This window comes from Heloderma suspectum, chromosome 5 (genome assembly GCF_057233095.1).
Source record: "Heloderma suspectum isolate Gila_16-S chromosome 5, 16-S_ref, whole genome shotgun sequence".
Classification (NCBI taxonomy): Eukaryota; Metazoa; Chordata; class Lepidosauria; order Squamata; family Helodermatidae; genus Heloderma; species Heloderma suspectum.
In genome coordinates, this window is record NC_139462.1 from 227,205,441 (window position 1) to 227,222,033 (window position 16,593).

Here is a 16,593-nt window from a genome sequence, read left to right on the forward strand (position 1 = left end):
CACATGCAAATGATCTTTGTCACCTTTTTCTGTTCATAGTACTTGTGTGTCACTGACATCTTCACTTTTTAATGATCATTATATTGTTGCCAAAATTCCACAAAAATAGGGGAGTGATAGATATTTCTAAGCTTCTTTTTGATCCAAAGCGGCTTACAAACAAAATCCAAAAGAATGATAAAACATCATAAATCAATGTACAATGAAACATTCAGGGTTCAGTGTAACAAGTGGCAGAGCAAAAGTAAAATGCCAGGGCAACACAATAATTCCAGACCAGAAACCTGACAACATAAAATGGTGTTTATAGACCAATGAAAAACCTGCGGTGTTAGGACCATATTAAGAGGGAGGGGGTTGCACCCCCTGGGCACCAGCACTGGAACAGCCACATGGTTGAGGGTAGCATAACGTGAAGGAAGGCCGCTGTTGACACCCTCAATAGGTGAGGTGATTCTTAAGATACTTTTGTCCCAGATCATTTAGGGTTTTAAAGGTAATAACCAGCCCTTCAAATTTTGCCTGAAAATGGAGCAGGAGCCAGTGTAGATTTATTAACGATGGGAATACGTACTCCACGTAATGAGCATGGTTCATAGTCTGATGTTTCCGAACACTTTTCAAAGGCAGGCCCACGTAAAGGGCGTTATTGTCATCCGGTCTGGATCCAGTGGCCAGATGTGCCTTCTCCAGAAAAGAGTGAGCTGACACACCAGCTGGAACTGTGCGAAGGCACACTTGCCTACAGCCACCACCGAGTATCCAGGAGCACCCTCAGTCTATGAACCTGATCCTTCAGAGGAAGTGTGGTCTCATCAAAAACAGGCCAGACACCTAATCGTATATTGTCTCTCCTACTGACTGAAGAGCAGGGTAAAAATACTGTAAATAAATAAATCTATCTACCTGGATTCAGTTTGTTAACCCACATCCAACCCGTCACCAATTTTAGGTACTGATTCAGAACTTCCACTGCCTCCCTGGACTCTGATGGAGAAGAGGTAGAAAAATGAGAGACTGGATATTAAATTTGATTTCCATTGGTCAGTGGGGACTTGCAACAGCAAAATAGGTGTACATTTGATCACATATCTACTGAAAAGCACTGCTTGAGAAATGTCACAAATGTCTGCTCATTCTGTTAAAATGAGAGGCGAAGTCTGAGAACACATGATCACTGCTATGTATTCCCAATAGTAATTTGGATTTCATTTCAGTTTCACTTACTATATTTCTAAACCACCCCACAGCAGAAGCTCTCTGGACAGTTCACAAAAATTTAAATTTAAAAATTAAAAATGGGTATATTTTTTCTGATAACAACCTTCGTAGGTGTTGGATCTCTTTATGGTTCACACCATATTCTTTGCAAAGGTCTAATTGTCGGGTGCGTGCATTAAAAGAAATCATTTTAAATTTGTTACTCCCTATTCTGTCAGGCCTATTTATCTGTTTTGATTTTATCATGAACCCTTTTAAGGCACATGGATCCATCTATTTTAAAGTAGCTGTTTGCTGCCTAGTAAGTTGTGTCACAGGCTCAAATTGCAAAGACCTAAGCAAGTGGGAAATAATCCTGAACTAGTCCTCTGCACTAGATTCTGTTGATCTTTAATATTCAGTTCTTGGAGTAGCAATATTTTCAACCCAACCCCCCCCCCCAAAAAAAAACAGAACCAGAAGATATATCACATTGAAAGGTTTTTTCTTAGCTGTGATGCTCCGTTTGAAATTAGGATTGTTGCAAAAGACTGTACTTGAAGTGGAAATGTGACAACTGAGCACTGTCCATCTTTATGCGTGTCTTGGCTTTTCTTGTAGGTCATACGGTTCCGACAGTGAAAGTGACCGCAGTTATTCTAACAATCGAAGCCCCAGTGAAAGCAGCAGATACAGCTGAAAGCATACTCTTGAAGATATCGCTTGTATTTAACAAGATATTTTTTTTTACATCAGTACTGTGTGTGTGAAACTTTTTTTCTCCGTGCTCCAAGAAAAACTACAGGATGCCTAGTGCGGTGATGCCTTACTTACAACTTTGAGCACAACTTTTTCTTATGCTCTACAATGAGAACCATCTTCTGTTTCCTGGAGTTAGATTTCAAACCATGAGATTGTCTTTATGTTGATTTGGATTTGCAGGTATCTTTATGTCTTGAGAGAGGACTGCTGTATCAGAACAATCTCTTAGATAACAGATGGCTTCTAGCCTGTTCTCAACAAATATGCTGGCAACCATGAAACTGTGAAGAAGAAGAAGAAGTATACTATTAAAAGTCTACCTTCTGTGTAGTTACTTAAAAAGCTTACCTTAAACATAGATCGGTTCAATGGTATCTTGTACATACATGGTATAAGCCTATACACATAACCAGCTGGATAAAGAGACTTAAAGCAGGCCTTCTGTCTAGGCTGTTGCTGATCTATTTTACATGGTACTTTGCCACTGCAGAGGCCATGCAAGGTGAGTTTTTCATACAATACAATATATTATACTTAGAGCTACAGGCCTAGCACCTCAACCTTTCTTGAACATGTTAAAACATGTATAATAAACGTGTATGTCAAGACTAAAAAAAAATATTAAACTGTTCCATTTCAATTCTGTGTCCGTGCTAAGGATGCAGGAATAATGTCCTTGTTGCCTCCTGTATTTCTAAAAGCAGATCTAAAAAAACCATTTGACATGTTTAATCTATGCCTGCTCACCTTCAACATTGGTCATAATTTCACTGGGGACCTTCTACCCCACCACACTGCAATGACTGAGACTTGTATGGAGAGGTTGCTGTTGGATTTTCCCACTGTCTTCTGGCTTTGGATTCTGTCATGTACTGATGTGCTAATATTGTTAAGATTTTATATTGTAGCTATAAAACAAAGGAAGACATAGGAGTTCATTTTCAGTACCAAAAAGAGTCTTAACAATGACAGAAAACTGTATTGGTTTACAAAAATGCATTTTCAATTCCAGAGTACTGAATTTTGTTCTAGTGCTTTGATTCAGCAGATAAAAATGCATTTGTAAATCAAAATTTCAGTGTATACACATTTTTCGTATTGAATAATGCCTTTTAGTTACAGCAGAAACAGTCCTCTGATAACTGGATATGATCGCAGAGGGGAAATGCTGACTGTATCTGTAGTGGTGATACTGAATTTGTTAACTTTCTATAACTTTTGAGTTGCTGTACATTTCGTAAATGTTAAAAAATAGGTATGTTTTGTCAAGAGACAAAAGCTGTACATTTTAAAATGCATTTTCCTTTGCAATTAAAAAAATACGAATCACTTAAGTATGAGTGTTGCCTTCACTACATGTTCATTAAATGCATGACATCCTCCATTGCCTCAACAACAAATCTGGGGTGGTCGAACAAGCCTTTCAAGGCTGCATGGCAGACTCTTAGAGATGGCCACCTCAGGCACTTGGGGAGCAATCCTGTGGCCACAGACAGCAGCTAGATGGCCGTAGATATGGTGTTTTCCAGGAACTGACCGCGGAGCCTGCGCTCCGAGGTCGGTCCTCGGAAAACTGACCTCCCCCCGCTTCTGTGCTACCTTGGAGGCAGCATGGAACAGCCCCAGCCCCTGCGCTTGCAAGAGGAGTGCGGAGCAGCCGGAAAGGGGCGTGGCTGGGGGCGTTCCGAGGCGGGGAGAGCGTAGCTGCCTGTACGACACATCCTATGTGTCGTACAGCAGCCTCCTTCCCTGCTCTGTGCTCCCGTGGCTAGACAGCCGCAGTCAGCTGTCTAGCCAAAGAAGCAGGGCAGGAGGAGCGCAGAAGGAATGATCCCCTCCGTGCTTCTCCTGCCCTGCTTTGGATAGGTGGTCGCCTATCTCAATAGGATTGCTCCGTAAGTCCACCTTTTGTGCTTGCCATAAAAGATGGGGTAGGAATATATTAAATTCTGATTGTCTGCTGGACCTCTACATCCAACAGCAATTCTGCAAAAGCAAGCCATTTTATTATTTTGTAAGCTGCGCATATGTTTAATTGCCTTCAGTTCTTAGGTTTAGTCCAGTGCATATTACATTTATTCACATTCAACTCGCTAAAAAGGATTGTATCCAATATTAATTCCAGTTAGCCTCTGCAAACGTTGAGTAAGCATTGAATACTGTGGGATTCCTCCCTCTAGTAAACTTGAACACATCTATCTATGAGTTGGACCTGGACTTGGTCATACTTAAGAGTTGGCTCACTGAAATCAATGGGATCTAAGTATGACTAGGCCTAGCTCAAACTCCATATATGCAAGACTGTAATTGCAACGGAAACTAGAGCAGAAAGGTGGATGGAGTTGTAATATCAGCTAGCAGGTATGTTGGTGAATTTTCAGACAGCAACAATTCACAACAGCATATGTACGCTTCATAAAGGTGCTCACTTAGAGCTAGAAATGTGCTACGTATGGTACTACAATGCAGTGTGCTTTTGAGTTCTGCTTTCTGAACATTTACTGTTTAGTAGTAGGTGCTGAGATTTTTTAAAAACTTTTGTTTATGCATCCCTAGGCATGTGGCTATTGCTCTGAAAGTAGTTCTTGTTTAAGCGCTATGGATCCTTTTGAGCCCCTTCATGGATCACTGCCTTGTTGTGGCGAAGGGGCTTGCGTAACTCAGTGAAGCCATAAGCTATGCCGTGCAGGGCCACCCAAGACGGACAGGTCATGGCAGAGAGTTCTGACAAAATGTGGTCCACTGGAGAAGGAAATGGCAACCCACTCCAGTATTCTTGCGAAGAAAACCCCATGGAACATATCACAAGGCTAAAAGAGATGACGCCGGAAGATGAGCCCCTCAGGTCGGGAGGTGTCCAATATGCTACTGGGGAAGAGCAGAGGGTATTTCCAAGTAGCGCCAGAAAGAGTGAAGCGGCTGGGCCAAACCTGAAAGGACACTCAGCTGTGGATGTGTCTGGTGGTGAAAAGAAAATCCGATGCTGTAAAGAACAATATTGTTTAGGAACCTGGAATGTCAGATCAATGAATCAAGGTAAGCTGGAGGTGGTCAAACATGAGATGGCAAGATTGAACATCGACATCTTGGGAATCAGCGAACTCAAATGGACAGGCATGGGCGAATTTAATTCAGGTGACCATCATATCTACTATTGTGGGCAAGAATCCCTTAGAAGAAATGGAGTAGCACTCATAGTCAACAAAAGGGTGGGAAAAGCAGTACTGGGGTACAATCTTAAAAATGATAGAATGATCTCAGTACGAATCCAAGGCAAACCATTCAACATCACAGTAATTCAAGTCTATGCCCCAACCACTGAGGCCGAAGAAGCTGAGGTTGATCGGTTCTATGAAGACCTACAACACCTTCTAGAACTAACACCAAAAAAAGATGTCCTCTTCATCATAGGGGATTGGAATGCTAAAGTAGGAAGTCAAGAAATCACCGGGATAACAGGCAGGCATGGCCTTGGTGTACAAAATGAAGCAGGACAAAAGCTAATAGAGTTTTGCCAAGAGAACACGCTGATCATAGCAAACACTCTTTTCCAACAGCACAAGAGGCGACTGTACACATGGACGTCACCAGATGGTCAATATCGAAATCAGATTGATTATGTCCTTTGCAGCCAAAGATGGAGAAGCTCCATACAGTCAGTAAAAACAAGACCTGGAGCTGACTGTGGCTCATATCATGAGCTGCTTCTTGCAAAATTTCGGCTTAAATTGAAGAACGTCGGGAAAACCACTAAACCGTTCAGGTATGACCTAAATCATATCCCTGATGAATATACAGTGGAGGTGAGGAATAGATTTCAGGGATTAGACCTGATAGAGTGCCTGAGGAACTATGGACGGAGGTCCGTAACATTGTTCAGGAGGCAGCAACGAAATCCATCGCAAAGAAAAAGAAATGCAAGAAAGCAAAGTGGCTGTCTGATGAGGCTTTACAAGTAGCTCACGAAAGAAGGGAAGCGAAAAGCAAGGGAGAAAGGGGAAGATATACCCAACTGAATGCAGAGTTCCAGAGAATAGCAAGGAGAGACAAGAAGGCCTTCTTAAATGAACAATGCAAAGAAATCGAGGAAAACAGAATGGGAAAGACTAGAGATCTCTTCAAGAAAATTGGAGATCTCAAGGGAACGTTTTGTGCAAAGACGGGCATGATGAAGGACAAAGAAGGCAGGGACCTAACAGAAGCAGATGAGATTAAGAAGAGGTGGCAAGAATACACAGAAGAACTATACAGGAAAGCTCTGAATGTCCCTGATAGCCATGATAGTGCGGTCACTGAACTTGAGCCGGACATCCTCGAGAGTGAAGTCAAGTGGGCCTTAGGAAGCATTAGTAACAACAAAGCTAGCGGAGATGACAGTATTCCAGCCGAGCTATTTAAAATCCTAAAAGATGATACTGTTAAAGTGCTGCATTCAATATGCCAACAAATCTGGAACACTCAACAGTGGCCACAAGACTGGAAAAGGTCAGTTTACATTCCAGTTCCAAAGAAGGGCAACGCCAAAGAGTGTTCAAACTACAGCACAATTGCGCTCATTTCACATGCCAGCAAGGTGATGCTCAAAATCCTACAAGCTAGGCTTCAGCAGTATGCGAACCGAGAACTACCGGGAGTACAAGCTGGGTTTAGAAGAGGCAGAAGAACTAGAGATCAAATCGCCAACATTCGCTGCATCATGGAGAAAGCAAGAGAATTCCAGAAAAACGTCTATTTTTGCTTCATTGACTACGCTAAAGCCTTTGATTGTGTGGATCACAACAAACTCTGGCAAATTCTTAAAGTGATGGGAGTACCAGACCACCTTACCTGTCTCCTGAGAAACCTGTACGAGGGTCAAGAAGCAACAGTAAGAACCAGACATGGAACAACCGAGTGGTTCAAAATTGGGAAAGGAGTACGACAAGGCTGCATATTGTCACCCTGCTTATTTAACTTATATGCAGAGTACATCATGAGAAATGCCGGGTTGGATGAATCACAGGTCGGAATTAAGATTGCCGGGAGAATTATCAACAACCTCCGATATGCAGACGATACCACCCTAATGGCAGAAAGCGAAGAGGATCTCAAGAGCCTCTTGTTGAGGGTGAAAGAGGAGAGTGCAAAAGCTGGTTTGAAACTCAACATTAAAAAAACTAAGATCATGGTATCTGGCCCCATCACTTCCTGGCATATAGAAGGGGAAGAAATGGAAGCAGTGACAGATTTTACTTTCTTGGGCTCCAAGATCACCGCAGACGGTGACTGTAGCCATGAAATTAAAAGACGCTTGCTCCTTGGGAGGAAAGCTATGACCAACCTAGACAGCATAGTAAGAAGCAGAGACATCACCTTGCCGACAAAGGTCCGTCTAATCAAAGCTATGGTTTTCCCAGTAGTAATGTATGGCTGTGAGAGCTGGACTATAAGGAAGGCTGAGCGCCGAAGAATTGATGCTTTCGAACTGTGGTGCTGGAGAAGACTCTTACGAGTCCCCTGGACTGCAAGGAGGTCAAATCAGTCCATCCTAAAGGAAATCAACCCTGAGTGCTCATTGGAAGGACAGATAATGAAGCTGAAGCTCCAATATTTTGGCCACCTAATGCGAAGAGAAAACTCCCTGGAAAAGACCCTGATGCTGGGAAAGACTGAAGGCAAAAGGAGAAGGGGACGGCAGAGGATGAGATGGCTAGATAGCATCACGGATGCAATGAATATGAACTTGAGCACACTCCGGGAGAGAGCGCAGGACAGGAAGGCCTGGCGTGCTATGGTCCATGGGGTCACGAAGAGTCGGACACGACTGAACAACAACAACAACAACAACCCTTTTGAGAGAGACCATTCCAGCAAGGGCAGTCAGTCATTTTTATTTCACATTAATAAAATGGAAATTGCTTACTTTCACTAGTAGATTTCCAGTGACCCAAATAGATTTCGGCAAAGCTGGTCTGTTTGCACAAGGTCTCTTAACATCACAGTGATCCTTTTTAGTGCTGTGGTGGGGATCCCAAGGGCCGTATTCATGTGGTAGACTTTGCACCACTGCTTCTAGAAGCAGAGACTTGTGCGACCCAGAAGGTAGAAGCAGCCACCTTAGCAGCCTGGGGGAGAATGGTGGGAAGGAAAATGGGGGGAACTCCAGCATGTGTTTTCCGGAAGCAAGTCTTAAGCATGCTTATTTGTAAATGCAGGAGAAAAGAGAATCGCAATCCACTTAAACTGCCCTAAACAAAACCACGACAGAAATAAGAATATACCATTTGAGCGGGATGCCACAAATTAAATTGCTCTAACAAAGAGGGGCCCCCCAAATTGGCTAAAAGCAGTTGGTGCTGACTATATTTTGTTTCTAATGGCCTTCAATCTCATTTTAGACCTACATAAGGCATGGTTGCAAGCTCTATATGCAAGGTTCTTGCAACTACCAGCTAGAGTTGAGTTTTTTGGCCTTATGACGAGAGCTTGCCCAGTGCTTTCCTCCAGTCAAAGACCGCTTTTTTGGAGTAGCTAGCCCTTCACCTTCCTGTACAGCTCAAGGCTAGAGCAACTGTATGCAGAAGGCCTCGGGTTCAGTTTTTAGTAGCTCCAGTTAAAAGGGTAGCAGGGCTGGAAATGACCCTCTGCATGTGACCTTGGGAAGCTGCTGTCAGACAGTTTGCAATACTGGCAGGATCAGGTCTGGGGAATGTGTGGCAGTCCAGCAACATCTAGACAGCCACACATTCCATTCCCTGGGCTACATCAGCCTTCCCAACCAGGTCCCTTCCAGAGGTGTTGGACTCAAATTCCCATTATTCCTAGCCAGGTCATGCTGGTGGGGATGAAAGGAGCTATGAACCAACACATGGAGGGCACCAGGTTGGGGAAGGCTTGGCCTAGATAAATGCTATTGATGGTATAAAATGTGAAGCTGCTTAATCTCAACTGCAATTTGACCTCCCCTAAAAAAATATTTTTTCAGTCTAAGCAAAACCTGTTGGATCTGATCACCAGCGGCATAAAATTGGAATAGTGGAACGTGCGTTCTCCATAAGGCATGTTCCTCAACCTCCAAGGTTTGTTCTTGAAACTGCTCCCAAATCTGTGGAAAGCGTCCACCCACAAATGAAATAAAGTGTGAATTGAAGAAGCCCTGATGTTGCTGAATGACAAGCGGCACCGTGTAGTGTCTTATCTGCCTGCATTTGTTTGTTGAGGTTTGGAGCCTTTCTACTGTTCCCAAGGCAGGCCGTAACTGAGCTGCAAATACTTAACCACTCTTGGAAAGAGAATACATGTTATTTGGAGAGGCAAAGTGGTGTAGTGGTTTGAGTACCTGGCCTAAGACCAGGGAGACCTGGGTTCAAATCCCTGCTCAGCCAGAAAGCTTGCTGGGCAACCTTGGGCCCATCACTATCTCTCAGCCTAACCTACTTCAGGGATGTTTTGCATGCAAAAGGTCCCCAAGTTAAATTACCTGGCCTCTGCAGGTAGGATTGGGACTCCTATCTGCAAACACTGACCTCTGCCAGTGTAGAACATACTGAGCTAGATAAACCAGTGCTCTGGCTGAGGCAGCTTCCTATATTCCTGTTCAGGAAAATCGTTCGCAGAGTGTTCTACAAGCTTAATTCGCCCACAGCTATGACTGGACGGTGTCAGGTCAAGGGGGAAACCATCTTTCTTACCTTAAATGTGTATACTTTCATTTAAAAATATGCACAGTGTTCTTGCATAAACATGTTTTGGGGATCAATAACCAACACTAAACTGGTCAGAGAACAGAGTGATCCTGTTTCCACACATCAGAGGCAGTAATTTTCAAGCACACTGTGTGTTCCTCCAGTGGGCCTTGAGAAAGGCACATCTCCTGTGAGACCAAAGTACCTTCCTCGCCCACAGAGAAGGGTGCTGCTCTGATCTCACCACCTTCCAAGCATCTGTGTCTTGGAGTGGCTAATTGTGCTGGGTCTCTTACATTGGTCAGGCCATTCAGTCAGCCCCAGTGCGGATAAGACAGTCAAATTATTTGTCCCTGGAGGCGCATACACAGGGAGAGGCTCTTCCAAGGCCAGCTCATCCTTACTATCAGGCACAATCTTCAGAGTAAACCCCTTGCCCCAGGTGTCAAGAGGTTTTGCACACACAGATATAAGCATGTTGACACAGATTGTGGAAATGGGTGAAGGGGAGAGATCTAAAACCTATGTTGTTTTTAGGAGAACGCTCCAGGTCAGGGATGCCACAACTCCCATGGTCCCTCACCATTGAGGGACCTCATCAGCCCTATGCTGCCTAGGGCTGATGAGACGTGTAGGCCAAAATGTCTGGAGGAGGAGAAGTTGACTACCCCTGCCCTAGGCTGTGGACCTGGGGTGCTTCCAGCTCTACAGCTCCTAGCGCTACCAGTCAAAAAAGACGTGGTGTGGCTATTCTGTCCCTCCTTAACGGATTATTTTTTCTGGTAAGCAAAAGATGGGAGAAGTCCGGGGGGGGGGACAACGGAAGTTTTCAAATGGAGGGCAGCCTCGTCTGGACCTCCCATAACGTTCTGTGAGCGAGGCAAGGCAATTGTGCAATAAAAGCCTTGTCTGGAAGAGCTCCTGGAACTTTCCACTTCAGCAATTGGTTGGTACTTTTCTGAACAAGCCAAAAGCAACCGAGAGTAGTAAGTATGCAGCTGCTTTTGTTGAAGGCAGGATGATCATTTTGTTTGCCTGGAGAAAGGAGCGGGGGGGGGGGCTTTTATGTGCTTATTTTATTGTGCAAGGAGTGCTCAACTGTGTGTGCGCGTGGGGGGAATTTCCCCCTCTCCACCCCCTTGTGTGTCTGCTGTTGGGAAATGGAATTTCCCCAGCATTCCACCTGCAGTATGTTCTCCTTAGAAGGCTGCAGCCAAAAAATTAGCTGATCGGTTCAAATCAGTTCAACCCCCACTGCCCACCTTTCACAGTAGCATGACACTCCTAGGATGTAATGTGTCTCCTCCATTTACCTTTTCCTCTGGTTGTTGTTTTTCAACACCCTGCTCACACCATCCCCTTCCCTCAGCCCCCTCTATCTGTGGACTCCTTGCACCTCAGCTTCCCACCTGTATGGGGTTTCATCTCAGCCAAACTGATAACTTCACCTTACCTCACCAAGACTGAATTGTGTACATTCTGTTTGTGTTCCCTGAGCGGCTGGGGTGAACATTCTCTTCCACACCACCCGTTCTGCCAATCAGTGTCAAAGGCTTCATTGCCGCAACCAAGTACCATGCAACACAGAATGATGATGCCCAACAACTCTCAATGCACTGAGCACAAAACATATGAACAAGATCCCTGCTGGATCAGAGCAAGGGTCCATCTAGTCCAGCATTCTGTTCACACAGTGGCTAACCGGCTGTTGACAGGAGACCCACAAGCAGGACATGAGTGCAACAGCACCCTCCCGCCCATGTTCCCCAGCAACTGGCGTACATAGGCATACTGCCTCTGATCCTGGAGGAAATATTGGGTGTGACTTTAGTGCAGGCTACAGCCTGCTTGGAAGAAACTAGTCTCTCTGGATGACTCTGTGGGAGTAATTGGAGGGGGCCTCAATCCCTTCCTAGCAAGACTCATGACATCAATGGTATTTGTCAGGATCTGGAGACCTCTGGGTGGGCCTACCAAAACCTCAAGGCACCCAGAGGGTGTTCCAAGACCCGTGGGATCCTGTCACACATCCAGTAAGGCAAACTTCCTCAACCTGACACCCTCCTTATGTATTAGACCACAACTCCCAGAATCCCCCAGCCATGCTGGCTGGGGAATTCTGGGAATTGTAGTCCAAGACATCTGGGGGGCATCAAGTTGAAGAAGGCTACAGTAAGGTAATCTAGAAAGTCAGGGACATATTCTGTGTCATCCATGCTCTGATAACTTCTCGTCTGGATTACTACAATGCGTTATACGTGGGGCTGCCTTTGAAAACAGTCTGGAAACTTCAGCTAGTCCAAAATAGGACAGCAAGATTGTTAACAGGGACTAGCCAATGAGCTCATATTACACCGGTACTTTTCCAGCTGCACGGGCTGCCAGTCCATTTCCAGTCCAGATTCAAAGTGCTGGTGTTAACATTCAAAGCCCTTAACGGCTTGGGGCCAGGTTATCTGAAGGAGCGCCTCCTCCCATATGTGCCTGCCCGGACCTTAAGATCATAGAATCATAAGGTTGGAAGGGGCCTACAAGACCATAGACTCCAACATCCTGCTCACTGCAGGAAGCCTGATTCCCAGGCAGTTTCCTATCCAAGTACTAACCAGGGCTGACCCTGCTTAGCTTCCGAGATCAGATGAGATCATCATCCTCAGCAGTCCTTCTCTGTGAGCCTCTGCCAAAGGAAGTGAGGCAGGTGGCTACTAGGAGGAAGGCCTTTTCTGCTGTGGCACCCCGGCTGTGGAATGAGCTCCCTAGTGAGGTTCACCTGGCACCTACACTGTATTCCTTCCAGTGCCAGGTGAAGACCTTTTTATTTTCCCAGGCATTTTAGCTTCCTAGTCTTTTAGCCCTGCTGTTTTAAATCTGTATTTTAAATCTCTGCATTGCTGCTAGGTTTTATTCTGGTTATATTGTTATATTGTGGTTTTAATGGTTTAATATTTTATATTGTTTTATTGTGTGCTTTTTGGTTTTAATTTTTGTGAACTGCCCAGAGAGCTTCGGCTATTGGGCGGTATAGAAATGAAAACATTAAATAAATACATGGAAGGAAGGAAGGAAGGAAGGAAGGAAGGAAGGAAGGAAGGAAATTACTGAAATATTTTTCTGAATCAGAAAAGCCTAGTTTCCCCACTAAGGCACTAGAATAGAAATCTCAGTATTCTCAGCTCACAATACATTTTCCTCACAGGCACTTTTTGCATTTTGTTTCTAACGCCCACAGAAGTTTTGACAGGAGCGGGTCATGACATGTGTTTGCTTGCTTGCCTGCCAAGTATTCAATATGGGGGGGGGGGGGGGATAGGCATGTTTTTGTTTATCTGTTTCATTATTTTTATTTGAGACAACCATCCGAAAAGCCGACAGTGCTTTACAGCGCCTGACCAAGGTTAAAAACCATACGGGTAGAGTTTTGTGGGGCGAAAGGGGGGAAATGGGCGGCCGAATAAATACCAGACTTGTTGCGTAGAGTGGCTTTGTGGAGGGTAATGGACATCTGGAGTAGGTTACCACACAAGACAGCTGAAGCCGAATTGAGATGAGTACCAGATGCAATGCCGTCCGATTGTGGATGGGATAGGAGTGGAAGAGCTGGGAACATAGGAATGGAAAAGGAAGACATGCCAATGAAAGTCACGCTCCCGCTGCCTTGCTGCCTGCGCATATGTGAGTAGACGCTCACACAGTGGTGCAGCTGGGCCCCCCAACAGCCTGGCAGGCCCCCAAATAACCAGCCAGAACATGGCAGGGCGGCAGAAGCAAAGTCCATTTTATTCCTGTAGTCACAGTGATGGTATGATTCAAGTGAATTTAAAATGCGAAACTGTACACGCTCCGGGTATTATTATTTTGAAAATCAGGGCTGGTAAACCGTTTTGTTGTTGTCCTAATGTATCAGGATTGGAGAAGCAGTTGCTGTAATGTGTGGAATGGTGGTTGAGGCAGAGAAATGTTATTTATTGATTTTATTTGATATGCACCCTGCCTTTCTACCAAAAAATGGCACTCAAGGCTATGTTCACTGCGTGCTTCACAACTGAAGCAATACAATGTCATCTAAAATGAGGATGGGCAGGGGATGGGGTCATAAGATTATTAAATCCAGCGCACTACTGCGCGCACACACATCCACTTAATTTCAGATAAGAGGTTTTCACCTTCTATTATTATTATCCCCCATTTGCACCCACATGGCAATTAAAGTCAGCAGGTTGCCAGATCACGACCAAGAACCAGATATTCAACAGTGTACTGAAAGACTGCACCCTTCTCCGCTGGTTCTTCCGTCACTCTCCTCTGGGACAGAGGCAGGAGGCGTGATGACGGCACCATCCCCCATTGCATCATTGCCCCCAAAGTCAGCTTCTTCAGGCTCCTTGCAAGTTGGCATCCGCTGGGAAGGCCCCGCTCAAGGCCCCATCATCTCTATGCAAACTCAAGGCCCCATCATCTTAAGATGCAAAGTCCATTTTACACCTTTAGTCATGACGTTACTATGATTTAAGTGAATTTAAAACACAAAACTGCACATGCTCAGAGTTTGGGGCTTTGTTTTGTTTTTTAATCAGGGATGGCAAACAGTTTTGTTGTTGTTCTAACACATCAGGTGTGTTGAAGCTATTTTAAAGCCTGGAACCGTGGTTGGAGGTAGCGAGTGGGGAAGAGACATGTTAATTATGTGCTTCATAATAACAATTATGTGGTCATCTAAAAAGATGCTGTCCCTGCTGATGACTGCCTGGCATCATCTTTTGGCCCCAGGTTAAACTAGTCCTCTATTCCCAGGCATTTCATGGCACATGTGGGGCATTTATGACACTTATTTCTATCAGGTCCAGTCTCTTATTGTAAATGTTTTAGCTGTTTAAAGTATTTTAAATTTTGTACATTAAAGATTTTATATTAGGTTTTTATTACCTTGTATTATGAAGTATATTTTTGGTGAACTGCCCAGAGAGCTTTGGCTATTGGGTGGTATAGAAATTTATTTATTGCCATAATTTATATACCACTCCACATGTAGACAGATTCTGGCGTGGTGAACAATAAAGGATAAATAGAATAAAACACTATATTAAAATTTGTTTTTAAAACAGAATACCAATAAAAACCATGGCTGGTCAATCAAGGAATACTTCTTGAAATGAAGATGTTTTCAGGAGGCACCAAAAATGACACAATGTTGGTGCCTGCCTGACCTCCGGAGCAGGGAGTTGCATAGCAAGGGGTCACCATACCGAAGGTCTGTTCTGGGTGGACTCTAATTGGGCCACAGGTCCACACAGAACCACCAGAAGCATGCCATCTGATGACCTCAGTGACCCGACAGGTTGATAAGGCTGAAATGAAATAAGTAAAGGACAGGTTGATAAGGCTGAAATGAAATAAGTAAATAAACAGTAAGCGGGGAGGGGAGGTATTTCTAAAATTACCTAGGGTGCAATCCTATGTACCTTTAGGCAGAAATAAATCCCACAACAGCATCCCCCAGCCAGCCAGACGTTATTTCCAGGGTCTAAAATTACCTAGGACACAATCCGACGCATGCTAAGGCAGAAATAAGTCCTACAACTTCCGGGATCCTCCACCCAGCGTGGCACCCCTAAGTGCACCGCCGTACAGGGCGGGAGGAAACCATGGCGTCGATTCAGGCCTGCAGGCGCAGAATCAAACGTAGCGACGCCTCCTAGCTCAGCGGTCGCCGGCTGGCGCGCGCTCCCCGGACGCTCCTTCCCTGAAGGAGGGCGACTTCCAGACCAGGTGCAAGATATATGCCCCCCCCGGCCCCCGCCCCCGGCGAACGTGGCCGGGGGGGGCTGCTGCCTTGCAAAGCAGACGCGCAGAGGGCGCCCGGGAGGCGCTGTGCCTCTGCGGAGGCCGGCGCGCAGGCGCGGCGGAGGAGATGGCTCCCATCAGCTGGGCGCGCTGGCCGCCTCGCCGGCGGTTCCGCCCTCTTCCTCCGGGGCGCTCATGGCGACTGGGGAGGGGGGCGAAGTGAAGCAGCCGGAGAGGCGGGGGGCGGCCGAGGGGCGGCGGCAGCAGCGCCGGCGGTAGCAGCGCCGGAGCGAGCGAGCTGCGCAGGGCGCGCGGCCGCCGAGCCGAAGGAGCCGCTGCAGAGGGCGAGGAAGCAGCGGCGGCGGCGGCGGCAGCAGCAGCAGCAGCAGCAGCGGCGGGGGGGGGGGTCCAGCAGTTCCAGATTAAGAAGGAGAAAAATCGCCCACCTCCTAACATTTTCATGGAGATCACAACCCCCCTGCAAGGAGAGCAGCACCGGGGCTCGTTTGACCGGAGACCTTGGCATCAAAATGGTAGAGCTTCACATACTTGGTGTTTCGCCCGCCCCGTCCTTTTTCTTTCCGACTCCCCGCCCCCCCCCCCACTCCACTCCACTCCACTCCACTCCACTCCCTCGGCCTTCCCTTTTCTTAAAATTGCCACCACCGATTGCCCTTCTGCGCAAAGGCGCAGGAAACTTCCCTCGATCGTCGCGACGATCCCACGTCTGTCTTGTGCGCACATTGCAAAAGCCAGATGTGTCTGTCTAGGGGGAAAGGGGAGGGGAGGGCAAGGCAGATTAGAAGGGGCAGGGTTCTCATACATTCATATGCATAATAATTTATTATTATTGTTGTTGTTGTTAATAGAAATAATAATAACAACAGCGATTGGCTTTCTCCTTTTGGGCGGGGGGGGGGGAGTTGAGAGATCTGGGATGCCAGATCCTCCAACAGCAGCCTTGTTGCATGCAAAGAGTTAAAATTCCTTCATAGCTTGGAAGATACCGATGCAATGGATTAGCTCACCAGATGAAATTATTACAAGTTGGCTGGGCTTGTTGTCTTTTTATCCACCGGGAGGCCTTGGGGCTTATTTTCCTTTCTTGTCCACCTGAATGACAGTTGTATCTAAATGCATTTAGGATTGTCTAGTCAATTTTGATTTAAAATAGGGTGGCGTTGGT

The 16,593-nt window shown here is 45.7% G+C and overlaps 2 protein-coding genes and 1 long non-coding RNA gene across 6 annotated transcripts in view; 2 read left to right on the plus strand and 1 right to left on the minus strand.

Moving 5' to 3' along the window:
• NKTR (natural killer cell triggering receptor) overlaps positions 1-3,301 on the plus strand; it is a 43,689-nt gene extending 40,388 nt beyond the window's left edge. For 2 of the 3 annotated variants that reach the window (XM_084859454.1, XM_084859452.1), the window contains one exon: positions 1,822-3,299. In XM_084859454.1, the coding sequence (XP_084715580.1) occupies positions 1,822-1,900 (79 nt within the window). In that variant the 3' untranslated portion in view covers positions 1,901-3,299. Of the gene's footprint in view, positions 1-1,821 lie in introns of all 3 variants that reach the window. The other variant, XM_084859453.1, reaches the window with a different exon arrangement.
• LOC146345236 (uncharacterized) lies at positions 49-16,020 on the minus strand. Its single transcript, XR_014792477.1, has 3 exons — positions 15,854-16,020; positions 2,710-2,870; positions 49-2,243 (listed from the first exon to the last, which is right to left on the minus strand). It is a non-coding gene; the product is annotated as an uncharacterized LOC146345236 (long non-coding RNA).
• Positions 15,491-16,593, plus strand: part of ZBTB47 (zinc finger and BTB domain containing 47) — a 55,751-nt gene continuing 54,648 nt past the window's right edge. Inside the window, exon 1 of one of the 2 annotated variants that reach the window (XM_084859455.1) lies at positions 15,491-15,940. In XM_084859455.1, coding sequence (XP_084715581.1) covers positions 15,938-15,940 — 3 coding nt within the window. In that variant the 5' untranslated portion in view covers positions 15,491-15,937. Of the gene's footprint in view, positions 15,976-16,593 lie in introns of both variants that reach the window. The other variant, XM_084859456.1, reaches the window with a different exon arrangement.